This window comes from Dermacentor variabilis, chromosome 5, assembly GCF_050947875.1.
Source record: "Dermacentor variabilis isolate Ectoservices chromosome 5, ASM5094787v1, whole genome shotgun sequence".
NCBI classification, from domain to species: Eukaryota; Metazoa; Arthropoda; class Arachnida; order Ixodida; family Ixodidae; genus Dermacentor; species Dermacentor variabilis.
This window is the reverse complement of record NC_134572.1, coordinates 42,818,842-42,839,734: the sequence shown is the minus strand read 5'-3', so window position 1 is coordinate 42,839,734 and position 20,893 is coordinate 42,818,842. Positions and strand designations below refer to the sequence as shown.

Below are 20,893 nucleotides of genomic sequence, written 5' to 3'. Positions count from 1 at the left end.
GACCTTTCGGAGCGCTTGAGACAGAGGCGGCAGTGTCATCTATGCTGCCACCCCAGTACCCGTACCTATTTTCAAACAGGTCCGATCACCTCCTGCGCGAGAAGGGGCTTTTGTTTGGTGAAGCTAGTGTTCAGGCCTTAACCAGATCGAAGGTTCGGGAGCTCGCTGCAAAGGCGGTAGTTGCGGGGCCGACGTTATCAAACAACGAAAAAGGGTCAGAGGCGCAGCAAGCTGATATTCCGAGCACGCCCGAACTGAATAAAATTGAGTCTGTAGCGTTGAAGGCGCCAGATACTGGAGAGGAAAATCCCGATTCGGGAAAGTTAGAAGAGCTATCTACTGATTTGCTCATCGCGCCTACGTCAGACGGACTTGATAGGTTGCTAAAAGTCAGCCGGTCGGCTTTGATAGCCGAGCAAAAAAAGGATGGCAGCCTGGAAAACGTGCGCTGCAATGTCAAAGAAGGTATCGCCAGGAAAACTGCGCGTTTTGTGGAAAGAGGTGGAGTCCTGTACCGGAAGTATCTAGACCGCCGAGGAGTGGAGTTCGATCAGCTGATCGTGCCTCAATGCTATCGTCAGGATCTGTTGCGCTTGTCACATGGGGGTTCGTGGTCCGGACACCTAGGAGTTAAGAAAACTAAGGACCGTCTCTTGCAAGAGTACTATTGGCCAGGGTGTTTTCGGGACGCAGACCATTTCGTGAGGACATGTGACACTTGTCAGCGGGTGGGCAAACCAGGGGACAAATCAAGGGCGCCGTTGAAATTGGTACCTATCATAACGGAGCCTTTTAGACGGCTCGTTATTGATACAGTGGGACCTCTGCCGGTAACAGCCACGGGGTACAGACACATTTTGACTGTGATCTGCCCAGCGACAAAGTTCCCTGAAGCAGTGCCGCTTAAAGAACTCAGCTCAGTTGAGATAGTTAATGCACTACTGTCCATATTTGCGCGAGTTGGTTTTCCTGCAGAAATTCAATCAGATCAGGGCACAGTGTTTACTAGCGCTTTGACGACAACTTTTCTCGAAAGGTGTGGGGTAAAGCTGTTACACAGCTCAGTGTACCACCCACAGTCGAATTCCGTTGAGAAGCTCCACTCCGTCATGAAGCGCGTGTTGAGAGCATTGTGTTTTGAACATCGAACTGACTGGGAGCTGTGTCTGCCTGGGGTGATGTTTGCTTTAAGGACCGCGCCGCATGCGGCTACGGGGTTTTCGCCAGCTGAACTGGTGTACGGTCGCTCGCTTCGATCTCCGCTTCGCATGCTTCGAGAATCATGGGAAGGTAGGGGCGACGACCCAGTCGTGGTGGAGTACGTACTTAAGCTCCTCGAACGCTTAAGAAGGGCACAGGAGTTGTCAGGTGAAGCAATGACAAAGGCCCAGCAGAGGGCCAAGGTTTATTATGATCGGACAGCCAGGGCCCGTCGTTTTGAGGTTGGCGATGAGGTCATGATATTGCGCACATCGCTAAACAACAAACTAGACGTGCAGTGGGAGGGCCCAGCACGAATTGTTCAGAAACTGTCGGACGTTAACTACGTGGTAAGTCTGCCAGGAAAGCGGAAAGCACAGCAAGTTTACCACTGTAATCTGCTCAAACCTTATAGACAAAGGGAAGCAGTGGTGTGCATGATGGTAAACGTTCCTGAAGAGCTTCCGGTCGAGCTTCCGGGACTAGGCTCAGTGACGAACAGGGAAGACACCGGTCAAGTCATTAGTGACCTTATCAGTAAAGCACCGCTGTCGCCCGAGCAGAAAACCGAACTACACCAGCTATTACAAGAGTTTCAAGGTCTGTTCTCTGAGAGGCCTGGTAGGACTTCTGTACTTACTCATGATATAGAACTTACCTCCACAGAGCCAGTACGATCCAAGGCGTATCGGGTGTCACCCCGCCAGAGCGATATTATGGAGGCTGAGGTAAAGAAAATGCTACAGCTCGGTGTTATTGAGGCAGGTGAGAGTGATTATACCTCCCCTTTGATTTTAGTTGAGGTACCGGGCAAGGAACCTCGTCCTTGCGTCGACTACCGCAGGCTTAATTCCATCACTAAGGATCAAATTTATCCGATCCCTAACATCGAGGAGCGCCTTGAGAAAGTTAGTAGCGCTCAGTTTATTTCCACCCTAGATCTTGTCAGGGGTTATTGGCAGGTTCCACTTACAGAAGAGGCTAGTAGGTATGCGGCGTTCATTTCACCAATGGGAACATTCCGTCCTAAAGTGTTGAGTTTTGGTTTGAAGAACGCGCCATACTGTTTTTCAAGCCTCATGGATAAAGTGTTGCGGGGACAGCAAGAATTCGCTTTACCGTATCTAGACGACGTAGCGATATTCTCCGCATCCTGGTCTGAGCATATGACACACTTGCGGGCAGTGCTAACCCGCCTGCGCGAAGCGGGCTTGACAGTAAAGGCTCCTAAGTGCCAGTTAGCACAGGCCGAGGTTGTCTACCTCGGTCACGTGATTGGTCAGGGTCGTCGCCGCCCCTCTGAAATAAAAGTGGCCGCTGTGCGAGACTTTCCGCAACCGCGCACCAAGACCGATATTCGGTCGTTCTTGGGTGTCGCCGGCTACTATCAGAGGTACATCCCTAGGTACTCTGATATCGCGGCTCCCCTGACGGATGCTCTAAGAAAAACAGAGCCTCAAACAGTCGTCTGGGACGAGACAAAGGAAAGAGCTTTTAGCGCCCTAAAGAGTGCCCTAACAAGCCAGCCTGTGCTACGATCGCCAGACTATACAAAAGGGTTCATTGTTCAGTGCGATGCTAGTGAGCGAGGCATGGGCGTTGTACTGTGCCAACGGGAAAATGGAGAAGTAGAACACCCCGTCCTGTATGCTAGTCGTAAGCTGACCAGTCGTGAGCAGGCGTATAGCGCCACCGAGAAAGAGTGTGCGTGTCTCGTGTGGGCCGTTCAGAAATTGTCATGCTATCTAGCCGGCTCGAGGTTTATCATTGAGACGGATCACTGCCCTCTCCAATGGCTGCAGACCATCTCTCCCAAAAATGGCCGCCTCCTGCGCTGGAGCCTCGCTTTACAACAATATTCCTTTGAGGTGCGTTACAAAAAGGGGAGTCTCAACGGTAACGCCGATGGCTTAAGTCGAAGCCCCTAACGTAGGAATCAGCCTCAAAATTGTTTGTTACTGATGTTTTCTTCCTGAGGCAGGATTTTTTTTTAACATATTGCTTTTGTTTAGTGTTTCAAAGTGATGATATGCTTTCTAGTGCAATTTTTCAATTTGTGGACGCGTTCTGAGTGATGCTAGACTACTGTAAGGAACTAGGCAGTGGTATAAAAAGGGGAAAGAGCCTGGCAGGGCTTAGTGAGGGTTGTGCCGTGCTTGCTGACTGAGCGGTTGAGTTTCAGCGTAGTTCTAACGCTTGCCGGGAACGAGAACAAAAATGTGAACTCTCCCGAAGTCACTTTGCAGTGTCCCGTGCGAACCTGAACGAGAGAACGAGGCCTTCTCTGTGCGCTGCGCTCAAGAAACGTCAAGGGACGCCCGACTTCGGTTATGAGCATCATCGAGCGACATCCCTCCGGACAGCGGATGCAGTCCCCTGTCCATCGGGATCTCCTTCCCCCGGCGGGGCGGTCTGTTGCGTTTCGCCTGCGACACGTGGTTTTGCCGGCGCGACTGCGGCGGGGCGGCAGACATTTTGGCCCGATCGTCGTCGCCGCAACACTCATCGCCAGGTGTTTCCAGGCGCGACTGCGGCGATGCGACCGCCTAGGGATCATCCTCGCATTCCAGTCATTGTGCCCGAAACAGGCGATGCCAAAGCAGGGATCTCATTCCAGTTATTGGGCCCGAAACAGGCGATGCCAAAGCAGGGATCTCGTTCCAGTCATTGTGCCCGAAACAGGCGATGCCAAAGCAGGGATCTCATTCCAGTTATTGGGCCCGAAACAGGCGATGCCAAAGCAGGGATCTCGTTCCAGTCATTGTGCCCGAAACAGGCGATGCCAAAGCAGGGACCATCCTCTCATTACAGTCATTGTGTCCGACCGGCAGCGCCACGACAGGGTGCTACGAGATCGTGCTCGACATGGTGCTACGGCATCGCTACGACAGTGTGCGTCACCATTAGCCCATTGTACATTCACGTGCTCGTCTTTTGAGGGGTTCCTTCTTGCCCTCAACTGCGAGAGTATAAAAACAGCTGCCCCCGGACGCCAAAGGGAGGGCTCCGATTTCTTCTGTTGAGTGAAGTGCTCTCCCGTCTCTCTACTTCGGTCAAACCTGACCGCCAACTCTTTGCGATGTTAAAATAAACAAGTTGTTTCGTTGTTACCAGTCGACTCATGCTTTGCCGGGACCTCCGGATGCTTCCAGTTGTACCCCAGGCCGCCAGGCCAACGCTACCCTTGGGGCTTGCGACCCAGGTACAACCACGGGCGTCAGCGCCGAGTTCCCAACAGATCGTACCAGCAGTCCGGATCCGAAACAGTAGGGAAGAGGGGTGGAGAAGGGGTAGCACAGCCGTAAAAGTGATTACAAAAGAGTATACAGATGTCACTGTTCGATTTAAAAGGGCAATTCCTGACCCCAACCGCGTACTTAAGTTGAGGAAGATAAATTATTGTGTAGAACTTGCGGAATTATGTAAGAGAATTGAGTTCGTTTGATGGTTTGCAAACAAAGCCGAGAAACCGCAGACGCCGCATACCGATGCATTTAGTCTGCGGGCAGAAACGTGTAAGGTTGTATGATAGGTTAGATCAATTTCAATAATCTCAAGAACCTCACGCAACGGTACAGAATCTACAGAATACTTGATCTTTTGCGAGTGAAAGTCATAGCCCTCATTTGCATCATGCTAAGGCATAAACGATGCATGCCAGAGACCAGCGGACAAAGCTGTCAGACAAGCAGCTTTGTTATATTTACTTACATTCGCTGAAAAATTCCAGCCCTCACAGTACATTCCGCCTAAGTCAGTCTATGTAGAATAACCTACACTTGAAAAACGTCACAATCAACGCAGAACACGCAACAAGAGAACGTAAAGGATAGCGTAAATGCAATAAAGGTACTCAGGTTTTATATAGTAATGGTAAGCTCTCACGTGAAACAATTTTCATGGGAGGAAGTCGTAGAATAAACAAAGAAAAGCCATTAGAACAAAAGACAAAATTTCCAGAAATTATACAGTTGTTGTATTACAAGGTGGACACTACAATAGGACTTCAAGCCCGTTGGAATAGCTCCGTAGTTCTTTAAAGTTCGTTTCTTCAGCTTTCATGCTTTCCTTATCTAATGTGTTTAAATACCTATATATTCATCATGTGTAAGTCATGAGATGTCCATCAGTTCTCCCACTTCTCAAGGCTAAACGTCTCGCGTGTTTTGTGCAGGTACGTGGCACTTTAGTTCCGCTGACTTTCGCAATACGTGTTCTTTTTTACTTTTTGTTCACGTTACTTACAGAGGCGACATTCATAAACTCTTGCTATTACCATTACATTATATTTGCGAAAAATCTCTTCTGTGTATGGCGACCTCTTTCATAAACCGTTTTTGTAACTATTGTATTCTGCGAAAATACTTAGCCAGTAGTATAACAGTAGTAGTAGTAGAATACCTTGCTTAGTAGACGCCCAAATTAAGTGGAAGTATTTAAGCCTCGAACAAAATACATTGTAATCATCCTAATAAATTTTTGACAAGGCCAAAGGAAGAAAGCCTAGTTTGAGAGTGCATAAGTCAAATGCGCGGTTAAATACTAAATATAAGAGACATCGAGCAATATTTCGACGCCGAAAGCAACGCGTGAAATGCAGCTGTGTTTCTTATGATGAAAAATGAGAATGTCGACACTCGTTTAACCCTGCATGTACGGCGACGTGCAATTTCGTGTCAAGAAAGACGGCATGAGGCTTATATTTTAATTTCGACTTTCTTTCATTTGAGCAGCGGACGCGAAGTACAAAAACCGGGTGTCGCTGCTCTTCCTGGACCTCAAGGTGACTGACCTGCCTGCACCGAGCAAGCTCAAGGCTGGAAAAGACATCTCCAAGAAGCTTCTCGAACATCTGTGGTATAATGGTGAGTCTGCGGCTCGAGTTTGCAGCAAAACTCGGAAACGTCCAGGCATTCTGAAATGTTGCTGTTATTCTTTCCTAGGCAGCGATTAAAAAAAATAGACAAGAAATCAATAACATAAGATGAAGTAAGTGCGCGAGAACTAATCTAACATTAGATGTTTCAATAACTTTCTCCCTGAAATTCTGCTCAAGGTGTTATCACCGCTAATGGCAACTCAGGCGGTTAAAATCTCACTCTCGATGCGTGCATTTTTCGCAACAATCCCGACAATGCAGGCGACATAAAGGTACTTTGTGTTGCCCACTTATGATATCTAAAACTGGTACAGCGCAACATAGAAAGGAACAAACAAGCCGAGCCGGCCAGATAAAGGCCGGCTCAGATAAAGGCCGGCTCGTTTTGCTTATTCCTTTCTATGTTGCGCTGTACCAGATTTAGAATGCAATACCAACCCGCCCAATCCTCAACCCTACTGATATCTAATCGCTAGGTTGCCATCAATGCATTCATTCTTTCTGGAGTCGAGACCTCATGCTCCATTCTGAACAAAACCCCCTCTGTCACGTATACATTCATAAAGTCATGTCATTTTCCAATCTATGGATTATAAGGAGACCGCGCCATCCTTAAATATGATGATGTCGATAATTTCCGGTGGCATCTTTTATTATATGGAGTAGCGACAAACAGTCACCTATCACTACGTCTTGTTTGGCTGGCTAGGTCTTAATTTTATTACGGTGCGTTAGGACGGGAAACAAAGTGAAACAAGACCAAGACTGGAAAGAGCGCCAGGAAAGAACTGGTCTTATTTCACTGTGTTTCGCGTCCACACTCATTCAACCTGTGCGAGTTAATCACGTTTCACTGTATCTATTGCAGTTCAGCATTTTGCCTATCGCTACGTTACCTTAAGTTACCTATGCCTGTGACAACCCTAGCTCCGTCCTTTCCCTGTTTTTTTGTATCCACCGATTCTCTAAATGTCTCTTAATTATCTCCACCGCTCACCAATTAACGCTCCCATCGGATTTGAACCCCACTGCTTATTGAAGGTGGACGTTCTTGCCCTCAGGCAACCAGCTCGGACTTAAAAAATGAAGGCATTATTTGCTATTTGTGTTATTGGTACAAGTTTTCTTTCCAAATGTCTTGTTTGTCGTTTTTAACATCTGATGTAAGGCGACATCTATGACACTGTTCTGCGACTACTCGTGTCTGTACTTGCGTGGGTAAACGAAAGATAGCGCCACGTATCAAAGAAAAAACGTGTGCACCTATGTTAAACGGTAGAGGTGTGCGGCGAGACGTCGGCGCGCCGCCGCCGATGTTTCTTGTCGGCGAGGTCGGCGCGCCATTTAAATAGGAATAAAGATTTCTTTTTAGAGCGCAGCTCTTTGGCGTCCGTTCCTGGGTTTCGCGTCGTCGTCGGCGTCGTCGTCGGCCTCGTAACCAGCTCCGCCCCCCTTTCATCCCCCCAGCGCTAGCAGCGACCGACTGATACCGCTGGATGCCGCTGACGCCGCTAGAGAGTCAAGATAACGTGACTGCATAGAACACCGTCGCCGCCATGCAGAAAGAGGAGGAAAGGGTCCCCCCCCCTGTTCTTGTGTGGCGGATAGCTGGGGTTGACTCACTATCGCCGTCAGCGGCATCAGTCAGTCGCTGCTATCTCTTCCCTCCTCCCTTTATCGTGTTGTCCGCTTGCTGCGCGCGCTTCTGCCCCCATCGTTTGCCGCTGGGTGTACACGCCGCCCCCCTCCGCTTCCGCTTACTGCTGGTTGCTCTCGACGGCGGCGATGAGCCTCCGCTTCGGCGGCGCGAACTGCAGGGTCTTCTCGGCGGCGGCGATGAGCTTCTGCTTCAGCCTCGCTTACTGCTGGTTGCTCTCGACGGCGGCGATGAGCCTCCGCTTCGGCGGCGCGAACGGCAGGGTCTTCTCGGCGGCGGCGCTTAGCCTCTGCTTCCCCCACGGCTGTGACAACCTCGCGAGGCACTTGTATAGATCTCGTCTTTGAGAATCGAGCATTGGTGTACCAAGTCGAACATATATCCGTCTATTTCTCCGACCACAAAGCTTCCTTCATGACTGTCAAGAACTGTTAGTGGAGTCTTTGTTAAAGGAATACGTGTGAAAAATAAAAAAAAAATTATGTGATAGCGCATACATGTGTTGCTCGATTTCTTTGCCTCAATCTATCCAAAAGGTGAAACAGCTTATTTGCTGCGCTCAAATTTCGCATTAGGAAGTAACGTAATCGTCGGTAATTTTTTTTTAAGTCAATACAGTTTCGTTTGAGATTTTGTGTTGTCCTATTTAATTCTTCTGCCTGTCTCAAGCATAGAATCATGCCAAGCAGGAGAGCAATGAAGCAACCCAATACAAATAAAAGTAACGCTGCTCTCCACGCTTGCGCGCGTGCGTGTCTTCACAAAGCAGAGCAACGTAGGACTCCGAAACTTCTCCTCCAAAAGCGTAATATGGCGCAACGAGAAGAAACAGCGGCCTCGGATATTCGGAATCAAGGCTTGAGGGTCGCAGGGCACTGTAGTTGAGGGTAGAATCGGCGATAATGTCTGATAGCGGCATCAATGCGAGAGATGGAACCTGTAGCAAGATAGAAATTTCTGTCCCCGGTGTGCTTAAGATGCCGGTTGGAAGTTTTCGCACTACTCCGGCCGTTCCGTTTAAAAGAGATTTTCTACATTTCTACGAGTAAAAACTATTTTTACATGTCTACTGCATGGTGCTGTTTCTTTGTAGCATTCATCTAATATATTGAATGCAACTCACACCGATACTTGCAATGAACTATAAAACAGTTTTGACGTGCAGGTTAAAAAGGAACTCTTTCTTTCTCGGAAATAATTTTGCATCCACACTTCGTTCATTCAACCTGGTGATGACGAGTTAACAAATTGAGCAAATTTGTTTTCTACCGCTACCTAACATGCCTCAGCAGAAAAAAAAAACTATGTTCACCCATTGCACAAAAAAAAAGAAGTATTTTGATTCTTTTTTCTTCAGGGAAAAAGAGTTATAAGAAAAGTTAGATAAGCAGAGGGTGAATAATATTCAGAATAAGTGATTTCACTTATTGTCGAGTCGGGAAGGTGCGTCATCTGCAAATTGGTTGACAGCTTAAGGGCTGAACCCAGCAAAAGTTGGTCATGAAGAGGTCAGTTTTTTTTTTTATACATAAAGCATGTTGTGGTACACACAATCTCATTCAGAACAAATGGAAGCAAGGTGAACATATCTAGAGAGTGTCACTGGCGTCGGTGCTGGCTTAGCAATTCTAGACGAACTTACTCTTTGTTCTCTTTGTTCAATGAAAAAATACCTTATATAAACCGAGGCATAGCACAAAAGAAAACAATTGTGACTACGACGCACCGGCAAGGTCTTTATATTTGTGAAGAAAGTATTGTAAAACAGACTCAACATAGAAGCTTTTAGATTTTAGTAGGTTGCTACGCTACAAGGGATCGTAGAGCAAGTCCCAGCGAATCGTGTAGTTGAACGAATTGGTCAACGGCAAAAAGAAAAAAAGCTCTTGCGAGCGGAAAACCGTTGTGGATTTGGCCATAGATTTCTTCTTTTTTTTTTTGCCAGGCATGAAACAATTCATGAAATAGCCTGAACGCACGTTTTGCCGAATAACGCGACGCGGGCGTTTCAGAATACAGTCTAAAGCAATAAATAAGAAAGTAGAGCCCTTATAAGCTTGACGCTTAGAAAGTGCGGTATACGGCATGCCAACTATTCAACGGTGCAAGCACGAACCGCATCCGCTGCTGAATGATATTGTGCGCGAATGCTGAAAAGAGTACCTGTCTTTTCTTCATGTTTCTATACCCCTTCTTTCGTTTGTTATTCCGCGTACGAAGAGAACAGTTGAGTACGTTGTGGTTGAGCGCGACAGCAAGAACAAACCCTAGGTTTCAAAAGAGCTGTCTTCCCTTGCAAGAAGTTTCCACAGATGCTTCAGATGATTGTCCCGGACTCAAATCTCACTGAAAAGCGCAGCAAGATGATTGCAATTGACGCCAGCGTAGACCAACGATCAAAGCAATTGCGCCAGAATTTTACAGCTTCAGCTGTATAATTCATACGACTGTCACATCATTCGTGATACAGCAACGGCTGTCACTTGTTCATACTTTGAGGGGAATATTTCAAGGAAATTTTTATTGCTGCTGTATTTGCGGAGAACAGCGCAAAACAGTAAAGATCGAAGCAACTTCGCCCTAATTATAGAAATGTCATTGTTTAATTCATACATACATCAAATCAAGCAACGTTATATGCCCATATCGCTGTCTTCTAACAATAAGGACAAAACTTTACGATTAAAAAAAATTCATGTTCGATTCGTGCCCCACACCACATACTTGATGCATATCGAGATTATTTTAGAACAACCCAGCTTGCTACACTAGCACAAGAACACTACACATGTCCCACAAAAATTGAATAAGCCAGTAGGAAAACAGCCGCTATGAGTGCGAGGGGTTTAGCCTCACCATTACGAGAAGCTTTCTTTCTATTTCTCCCCCTTTCGGTCTCGTGATGAGCGAATCGGCCACCTTCTTTGTGTCTTTGCCGGTTACATTGTGGAAACGCAGGTGCTGTATAGTGCACATGACGAACTAGACAATTGCCCCCTTTTTGAGAACAGCAGGTGCCCCAGTGGGAATCCCACAGACGCTCGAAATAACAACTACTAGCATACTTCACTTCATGCGGTTTGCAGGCCTCTTAGATAAAGTTTCGTGGTGATTCATGTCACAACGCTTGAGCGTAAATATCCGAACAAGACAGATGTCCAGGGCAAAATTTTGATTTCAAATATAATCATAACTGGTCTAGTAAGAGGTGTTTTTGCGACAAGGGGCTCGTATTCGTCAGAACCCTCAAGAACAAAGTTATCGAAACGTTGGCTCGAGAAACATCTCTTGTTAGACCAGTGTTAATGACGCCTGTGCGTGCCATTTAGGTTCTCACCGCACGTTTCTCTCTTTGCTTTAGTTTTCTGTCTCATACTCCATTCTCCCATTTTACACATCAGATGAGCAAAACCAAAACAACGCATGGTTGATCACACCTTTCTTTAGCCTCTTTCTCTTTCTTCACTTCATCTTTTCTGATAGCGAGCATGGGTTTTAGGCTTGAGCAGAAATGGCTCGGTCCAGGCATATAGTGCGTCAATGTGATCTCTCGTGCTCACGGGTAAATATGTTCTTCAGTTAGGTGCTCATCTTCCCACAATGAAGTGCCTAGCAAATAATCATTTCGCGGCTTTTGCCTTCAAAACATTTGTTTCAATGAGGTTTATACACATTTTTTTACGGTATATGTGACTTATAAGGTCTCCATCGCGCATAATCCAGCACGACAGTCCTTCCATGAGCCACATGACGCGAACTAACCTGACAGCGTCAACAAATAGGACACTCGTTTCAAAACACCTAATTCAAAGATAACAAATGTCGTCCTGCGAACATTTGCATTGCATATGTTCTGCAAATAGTCTCGTATGGGGGCAGGCCATTTCATCTGATACCTAATGTGTGGCGACGCGGTTTTGACGACCCATGATCTGCTAAAGATGGAAGACTGGGCTAATTTATACAGAAAGATTTCAGCAAGCAAAAACAGGCAAAATACACAAGAACAACCACACGTAGAAGCGAAACTGAAACCCGAAATCTCTTCTGGCTGCAAGGCGTCATGAAGCTTGCGCCTGTGTCCTGAGATGAACTCGTGAACTTCTTCAAGCTCTTTAGTTATCTGTCCGCAAGCATACCGTTTTTCATATGCTGCGTCTCTATCAGTCGCATACTGTTCTAGGTATATCACAAACGGGGTGCGCAGTGTCGGAACGTAACTAGAACTACAAATAGAAGAGGTACCATTGTGCTCTGCTAATGTGTTCGGCAGTGTAGTGCTACTGTCATGTCTTTTGTGATGCACTGCTTTAGAACATTTTTGAAGACGCCATCTATGTCTTGCTACGTCTGGGGAAATCTAAAGCATTGCATAACACTTCAGTTTCCGTTGAAACAGGGAAAAATACTTTGAGTCTATGTATTTGCCCAGCACAATTTCCGCGCATCTGAAGCACACGACATGCTATCACAGCGTTGTAACCGAGAGCTTCTCTAGCGGTATCAGTGAAGCCCAACACGATAATGCAATGCGCTCTGAATGTGGAATATATCACCTAAATAAATATTACGTTTTATACTTTCCTATTCGTTATATATATCTGTATACATATACACACTTCATTGTTCTTTTCTACCCCCGATTTTGAGATGGCCGGCCTTATGTATGGCCCAGTTTCCTATGGTTCACATTTATTAAGAAAAAAGATAACTTTGTAAATATTCACACGCACGAATATTGTGGTATCCAAAGTTATGCACTCATCTAGGTGTTCCTTATTCGTGGCCTTCTCGCAGTTGATCCAAACAACACTGTGAACGTGCTGCTCTCTATTGGACACATCAGTGATAAGGACGTGTTCAAAGGTGTCGTCGAGACCTTGATGAAACATGGCGATCCAATCATAGCAGAAAGAGTAGGTGAGTGGTTGACATTCTGTTATTTCTCAATGGCTGTTGATCTCTGATGTGGGCACCACGGTGTATCGGATAATATTCAGTACGGTAGAGAACAGAGCTTGCTAGCGCATGTTATAGTTACATGGATATCGCATTAAGGCAAGCAATGTGTTTTTCTAGTAAATGTGGGTTCTTCATCTACGCTCGTGTTTTGAGTTCTTTCTTGTCCTCTATGCAAACTTTTCATATAATGTAGTTGTATTCATTAATGTAATGAAGTCAATTAAATTATCCCAATGATAGTGTGGTTTTATGTAGCTTAAAAAAGACCAACAAAAGACATAAAAATAATAAAGGTTAATTTGGTCTCTAGAAATGCAAACGCTCTAATCAAGGAGGTTTTCTTGGTGCAGCTCAAGGGCATCAGCATAAAGAGGAACAAAGCGTCCGGTGTGCAACCATGAAGCTAAAATGAGAACGGCATAATAACATTGTACATATATATATATTTAAAGAAACAGATACACAGAAAGACTATACAGTGTTAGGATATAGCATGAACAAACCGTTTTAAGGCATGTGCAATATTTGGCGGTTCAAACGTTGGCCTGAAAGCACCAATGTACGCTTCGCGGTCACGTAATTGGATGTACAGTAGATTCTCACTTGCTGCAACATTTGTCTTCGAAGCTACGGGAAAGTGGACAATCGATTTGTGATAATTTGTGCAGGCTTCGATGTGGGTCTTAACGACCCACTTGAAGACATATCCAAGATGTACAGCGAGCTGGGCATCGATCACAACAGATGGCAGGGCGACGGCGTGTCCAACTGCATCAGCTTGTTCCGACCGGCCAACCGTCTCAAGCAAGCGCTGCGCTACCGCGACTCCCGCACTGACCGCAGTTACGCGGATAAGGTGTACCACTGGACCATCGACCTCAGCTCCGCCATCCGCACCTCCATACGGTATGCAGCATCGGTGTACGTTAAAAGGCTGCGACGAAAGTGGGATGACTTTCGTATATCCGGAAAATCGATAGCTCTTGGATTTGGTGGTAACGCTATAAAAGCGCAAAACATGCGGAAAGAATGGGACATGCATAACACACTGGTCAGTTTCACGCCTCACATCAGTACAAGACGCAACTGAAGATCATGGGCAGTTTGCCTCAAAGAATGCTAGCGTCTCCGCATCCTACTGCAAAATATACGTGTTCTCTATTGCTCAAAAACCGTGCGGCATAAGGTAGCATTCAGCGCATTAAACCTGTCTTTAGTTGCGACACCTATCATTAACTCCTTTCAACCAACCAGCTTCGCTCCGTATGTGTATGTTCCCGAACAATTCCGTGGGTGCGGCGCACGCGGGACTAGAAATTAGCTGCGCGTTCTTTTAAGACAAAGTTAGGCCACCCTTGCCGGAAGAGGCTCCAAGTCGCCGGCGCCCAAGACGACCGAGACCTCGAGACGCTAAGTCCTTGAAGGAACCAAATAAAGTTTATCTCTCTCTCTCTCTAGGCGAATGCACTGACGCGCAACATTGAGAAATTTAGGAAGCCTTCAGTGCTTCATGCGTAAGCTTCCCAGTGCGGTGTACGCCGACGAGCTTTTGACGCTAATTTACGATACTTCTCGTACCCTTGTTCGTTGAAATTTGGTTGTAATGGTGCATAGCCATCAGCGAAAGGACGGCCATTTCTCTATAAGTTTTCATATTCGCCGTTGGCTTGCAGGCTTGGAGTGGACGGCATCATAACCAACTACCCGGAACGAGTGTCGACCGTTCTCATGGAGGACCCGTTCAAGAGGGCCGTCAAGCTGGCAAGTCCGCAAGACACGCCCTGGAAGAAGGCCAACGTCGAACTCCTCATGCCCGGCGGCGGCGGAGGTCCCATCTCCACCGTCTTGGGCGATGTGTCCGAGGTGCTGCAGCAGGTCTGGGCATACGTGGTTACGCGGCTTTCGGGACACATCTTCCGCCGGCGCAGCTCACGTGATTACGACGCCATCGAGGCAGATCCTCCGATGAGTCCTCGGGAACTGCAGGAACAGCGGTACTACCGGTGGCTTCACAAAAACTTGGCCTGATCTGCGCGACGACTGTAGACGAAATGCCGTGCGCAGTACCAGTCGGACTCGCCCGATAGGCCACACCGCGTAGCCGCGCTGGTCCATACATTTGTCCAGGTCTGTCATGCAGTCTCGTAGCTTTCAGCGAACTATCAAAAGCCACCTCACGGCTGACGACGAAGCCAGTTGCGTCGCACTCAGCAACGCCGACTGACGCTATTAAAAAGCGACTTTTTCTTTTTTTTTTTGTGAAATTTAGCTCACCGAGAAGCCAGAAAACTGAAATTTAACTAGCCTCTAGACGAATGCCTGGGACCAGTTGTAACGTTGCAAATCACAACGAAAACATAGTCGATGACGATAACAGTCCGCAAATAATTTATTATTAGTTAAAAATTAGAAAAATTATTGTGTATCTTCATATGTTCAGCGTGTACTAGATGTAAGCAAAATCAGTAATTATTGGTGTAGGTGGGTGGGCAAGCACGGAAAGCGTTCTGCTGGTGTCTCGTTCAGGCGCTTCGCAAGAGAGATCTCGGTATACCGTAAACGCGCTGGTGCCTTCTAAGAACAGATTTCGGCTCCTTTGCAAGATTTCATGTGCGCATACTTGGGTTGGCTTCTCTTAACTTAGCAGTTTGGACAAATATCGCTACGTCTGCACGTTGCAGTGCTACAAATCAGTTGACTAATTTTTCCGCTTGCAGGGTGTCTTCTCCGGGCTTATAAATTTTTCGACATTTGCCCTCGTTCTTCACGCTCTTACAGGTGTATTCCTTGACAGTGAAACGTTTTGTTGTAACTTGCCTTGCTCAGGCTCGGAGCGTAGACTTGGCTAACCCATGAACCGAGCCTTCCGGCAAATTTTTGTAATTACAGTTTACTGCTTGCTTTCTGTCGCGTACACTGTATTAGAATGCCTCTTTCTGACATCGAGACGTCATATGTCCGTGATCTAGCTACGCTGCCACGCAGAAGTCTTACGTGGCCAACAAAGAATAGTAGCCTTTATGTTGGCAATAAACATTCTTTCTATGTAGGCATATACGCTTTCAAAAGCCACATACTTCGTTGCATAAATCGTCTTTATTAAGTTTCTCGCAAAGCAAACCCAAGGTTAATTTGAGGCGACCGAAGGAATCATTGCCCCTACATTACCGTGAGCTTCAAATTGCGCTTGCGTGAACTCTTTATGCGCACTGTGCTGTGGGTCGAAAATTCGGCACCTCATCCGTTTGATCGGTAGAGCAACTGCGGCACGTTCGGAGATCGTTGTTCGAAGCGAGCGTTCAGTTTGCGTTCAGTTTCGCCTTGCGCGATTGGCTTAGGCCAATCGCATGGGGAGAAATTGAACGCAAAGTGAACGCGCGTTTCGAAAGATCCCCGATCGCACCCCTGGTCCGTACCACTCATTCGGCGCATTTCCGGAAAGTATTTCGAAACTGTTGTTTGGTGCCGAAGGGCAAGGAAACGTACAACAAATTAGTTATTCACGTTTTAGAACTGCTTATGAATCTAATTGTTCACTGAAAACTGACATTTTTCTTTGGTCTCGTATTTCACAGTTCCTTATCTAATGACAGCAAGGCAAACATGATGAGCCCGACTGCACTGGAAAATGTCAAGATGGGGTTCCGATTTTTTCCTTATATTAACGCATAGAGATGCCGACTAGCAAAGAGATAGAACACGGTATGCTCGCAACATGTATCACTGCAACTTTCCCCTAACTTCTAAATGAACGATGATCTTTAGCTCATAAGGCAAATTTCTATATTTTTTTTCCACAACTTCTTCGCATTACACTTCACGTGTGTGATTCGCATCTTCATGGGGTAACTGAATTGAGGAAGAAATAATACACAGGTGCGTCTTGGCGGTAAAGACTATGTGATTACTTCGCGACGAGGCGGCAAGACAACGAACCGGCAATTTGTGTCGCTTCGCCTACAACCTCTTGTACAGTTATTTATTATATATTTATTGCGACGAATCGTGCAAACATGTAACTCACTGAATAGCGAGACTTGCAATTAGCGTCTGCCGAGAAAGCGACAACAATACGCGAACATGCGGTCTCCAGCTACCACGTTAGGGCTCAAACTACAGGACAGTTGTCCTACCGACTACCCTGCAAGATCAGCACTACAGATCCTTTTGCTGAGTGCATGGCTTTTAGTTTGACCAAACCGACTGTAAATAAACATTGTTACTTGTCCTTGTGTGTTTGTGTGTGTTTTCAACAGCCCGTTCGCTGTATCCTTCAAGCAAATCCTGTGTTTTCTTTTGTGAGATCTACTCATTAGTGCAATTCTACGGGAATAACTAATGCATAATTTCCTAGGAGCCAGAATCTCAATTTTATCAGGCAATACGGAACGTTTTATCAACTCCAGGTTTCATAAAAAATTTTGACGTGTAAACTACGAAAGCTAATCGCAGCAACCAAAGTATTTCGCGCTATTCCAAAGCATGGGCTTCAGCCCTTCGTGCTAATCTACCGAATATATTCGGAATAAGAGGCCAGGATAATCTACAGATTACATTCTAATGTTATTCCTCTTCGCGCTTCACCAGTGGTCCGAGCAGTGATCCTACCGCCTTGTTACAAGGATCGGCTGCACGTGAATGGTAGACGACAAGAGATGAATTTAGAACCAGGCAAAGGCAAGATCAAACGTTCGCCAACTAGCCCAAGTTTTCCTTTTGCTAAGTTCCCTTTCGTGGGCAGCTTTTCTTCGCAGGAAAAGGCCTAAAGGTTCTCAAAGTTTGCGTGAATGTTCAAACGCGCGACGCCGGCCATGCCCGCAAAGACTAAAATGTGCGAACATCATACTTTTGTGACTATATGCGAATGTATACTCATGTGCATACTCATGTATGTGCTGTTTCCTAGAAGCGCAATTTTCATAAATTTGGCAAATCTATATTTGCTGTAAGATAACCCGGAAATTCCCAGTAATTTTACGACCAAACCACCATCACCTTCTATACTTAGCCTAGCGTTGAGGTAGCCTTTGTCACACGGCTGTTAGCAGGACGATTTCTTGCGAAAGAGAACGCAGCGAGTTCTTCGTAGTCGTCGCTGAATTCGTGTACCAATGAAAACAGTGAGAATATCTTCATTGAAAGGAACTGCGTGAACTGAAGTCAGATGGAAGATTCAGTCTTCACAGGGGGCAAAGCTTTTCCACGTAGGGTCTCTTGGGGACACATTTTCAAAACTAAAAATTACGTTTTTAAACGTTTGTGCGCGCTCAGAGGCGTAGCTCAGGGCCAGCGCAAGAGCTGCACAAACATCGCTCTTTTGTATAGTTAAGTGCTGCGAGAGGAGATAGACGTGGGGTGACAGCTGAAGGAAGATATCCAGACGCCTGCAACGGACTGTCTCCAGACACGTGCGCTTCTTCTCTTTAGAGATGCGAAAACAATACATGCGACGAGCTTGCTTCTGTCCCGTTCACAATAGGATATTTATTGTGACCGGCCCACTGACATTCAAAAGAAACGCTGCAGATACAGAGAGATTTTCCTGTAGCCACAGGGACAACAAATCCCATTTCACTGTTTGACTTAAGCCCACCCAATTCTTCAGGTAAGAAGTATTATGTTTGCTACCCACTAGGATATTCCGCATCTGCCACATCAGATAAACAACGCCTTCATGATTTAATAGTGAGCGACGTGCGTTTGCTCTTCACTGAACAGTAACATTCGCAGAACGATTGTGAGGCTTGCAGGTTTGAATATATAGATATACGTATTTTTTTTACCCCTATCATATCAATGCGGCGTCGTTATTAAATCGCAGCACGCTCCATAGTGCAAACGACTACCCGTGATTTGCAATGAACCAAGCTATACTAGCCTTACAATTGGCGGGCGAGTTCAGTGAAAATACATATCTCATTGCATTTCGCGCTCATTGCCACGTTTCACGTGCAGAACATGCGCAGCAATAAACTTTCAATGTTTACAGAGTTTCAAAATTCCCTCCAATTGAACAGGCCTTAAAAACTCACCGGCTTCAATTCAGCAGTTGCAACAAGTAGCCTAAGGGGACTAAAAAATAAAGCGCTGTCTTCTTCATTATTATGCCAGTACTAGGTAAACTCAGGAAGAGTCTTTAATTTGAATATTTCCTGTTATAGAAAGACAGAATGATGGTGCGGCCTTGCAGAATTAGAGGACCCATTCCAGCGAAGACGTCACTTGCCTGTAATTAAATCACACGCTTGAAAACGCTTCCTCATGCAATTGACGTCATTCTTTTTCGAGTAATCTATTTCATGCAGTATAATTGTGCTATCCGCAATATCCAGTCGATCTTTAAAATTCTGTAGTGAAGAACAACGACTTGCGTATACGTCTACGTTAGGTTTCTATCCGTGCTGCAATTTTTGGAATCAAATGGGCGATCACATGTTTAGTTTCCATGTGCTGGATGTCTACTTGCGCTAGAAAAAGCGGCTCCTAAAACCTCAGCGAAGCTTTGGCAGCAGTGCGAGAGAGAGAGAGAGAAAGAGAGAGAGGGAAAACATGATTTTATACCGCACTTTCACATGCACTAAGTTAGGTTTAGGATGTCTATAGCCTGGCACTCAAGTCTTTTGCCTTCAGGTAGTCAAGAAGCGCTCGAACTGCTTTCTGGGCTAATGAACTGTGAGGCCAGGCTCCCAAGATCTTTGCTTCTGTTAATGGCCTGTCATCCAGTCTATTGAAGGCACACTGGAGAGTCTTACGTTGGTTATTAAAGCGAGAACAGTGGCACAGAAGATTGCACTTGCACTTAGCGCACATTGGTGAGTCCGCCATTCCAATACTATAGCTGTAGGAGTTGGTGAATGCTACTCTTAACCACAGCCGACACAAGAGTGTTGCGTCACGTCGTGAAAGCTTTCCTGGTAATTTAAGTTTTAGTGATGGGTCGAGGCTGTACGAACGACACTTAGAGTTCTGTGGTGAATGTCAGTAACTTAATGTGATGGTACGAGCGAGACGGCGAAGCTCTCTTGCAGCGTCTACTCTTGTTAAAGGTATAAGGAGTGTCGGTGCGCCATCCTGGTCACGTCGGGCAGCGTCATCGGCGAGGTGATTACCAACGATGCCACAATGTCCCGGCAGCCACTGAAATATGATATCATGTCCTCGTTCAGAAGCGCAATGGCAAGTTTCGTTGATTTTAGACACCAGCTGTTCACAATTGCCACGTCGTAAACCTCGAAAGCTCTGGAGGGCTGCTTTCGAATCGCAAAATATTTCCCATTTGTTGGGCGGTTCTTTTTCAATGTATTCGACAACAGCACGAAGAGCAGCCAGTTCGGAACCTGTAGATGTCGTTACGTGTGAAACCTTAAACTTGATGACGACCGATTGAGATGGAACAACAATGGCGCCCATCGAATTTTCCCGAGACGGAACCGTCCGTGTAAACATGGATTCGGTTAGCGTACGAACAATGCAAAAGTTCCAATGTGATCTGCTTGAGAGCCGCGGTGGTCAGGCTAGCTTTCTTCACTATTGCTGGAATAGCAAGGTACACAGGAAGCTTTTTCAAACACCACAGGGGGGATGGCACAAAATATATATAACGCTCTGGAACACTTGCATAAGTAATTTATTACAAAGGCCGTTATTAACCCTCCCACTTTGAACTTCACCTACACGTCTTCCTTGTACTACGCCCCATGTTTCTATATAACTCAGACAGGGTAACTCATTTAGCTGAGCGAGGGCACCTGCTGGCTCCTCGTATAAAGCATGAAAATAGGGAAAACATGAAGGTTCATTCAACAGATGCGAAACTCATAATTAAAACGTTAATGTTTTGCCACATATTACCCGTACCATGACCCTCAATATTACCAAATGTCAGCTAGGTGTAACGTAGAGCTGTCCCGGGACACTAGGAAGCCGAGAGAATAACGGCCGTGTAACGCTATAGCGCACTTGCTCAAGCAATTTTTGTACCAAGACTCTAATTCATCCCCAAACACTTAACTTACTGTGCACATCGACCATAATGTTCCCCCAATAATCCCGCTACAGTTACAGATACTCTTCCAGTATCTGTAAGAGCTGCGACAGTAAAATTGCATCACTTTCTGATTTTAGCGCTGAGATTGTTTTAGTACTTTTTAACGTGTAACAGTCTGAGAAAATGCAATAGGCATGCGCAAGATAAA

General features: G+C 46.1%; 1 protein-coding gene across 1 annotated transcript in view; it reads left to right on the top strand.

The window, feature by feature from the left end:
• LOC142583508 (uncharacterized) overlaps window positions 1–20,893 on the top strand; it is a 104,020-nt gene that overhangs the window by 52,144 nt on the left and 30,983 nt on the right. Inside the window, exons 4-8 of the mRNA XM_075693996.1 lie at window positions 5,934–6,065; window positions 12,534–12,656; window positions 13,367–13,604; window positions 14,372–14,701; window positions 18,287–18,303. Of these exons, the coding sequence (XP_075550111.1) occupies window positions 5,934–6,065; window positions 12,534–12,656; window positions 13,367–13,604; window positions 14,372–14,701; window positions 18,287–18,303 (840 nt within the window). The remainder of the gene's footprint in view (window positions 1–5,933; window positions 6,066–12,533; window positions 12,657–13,366; window positions 13,605–14,371; window positions 14,702–18,286; window positions 18,304–20,893) is intronic.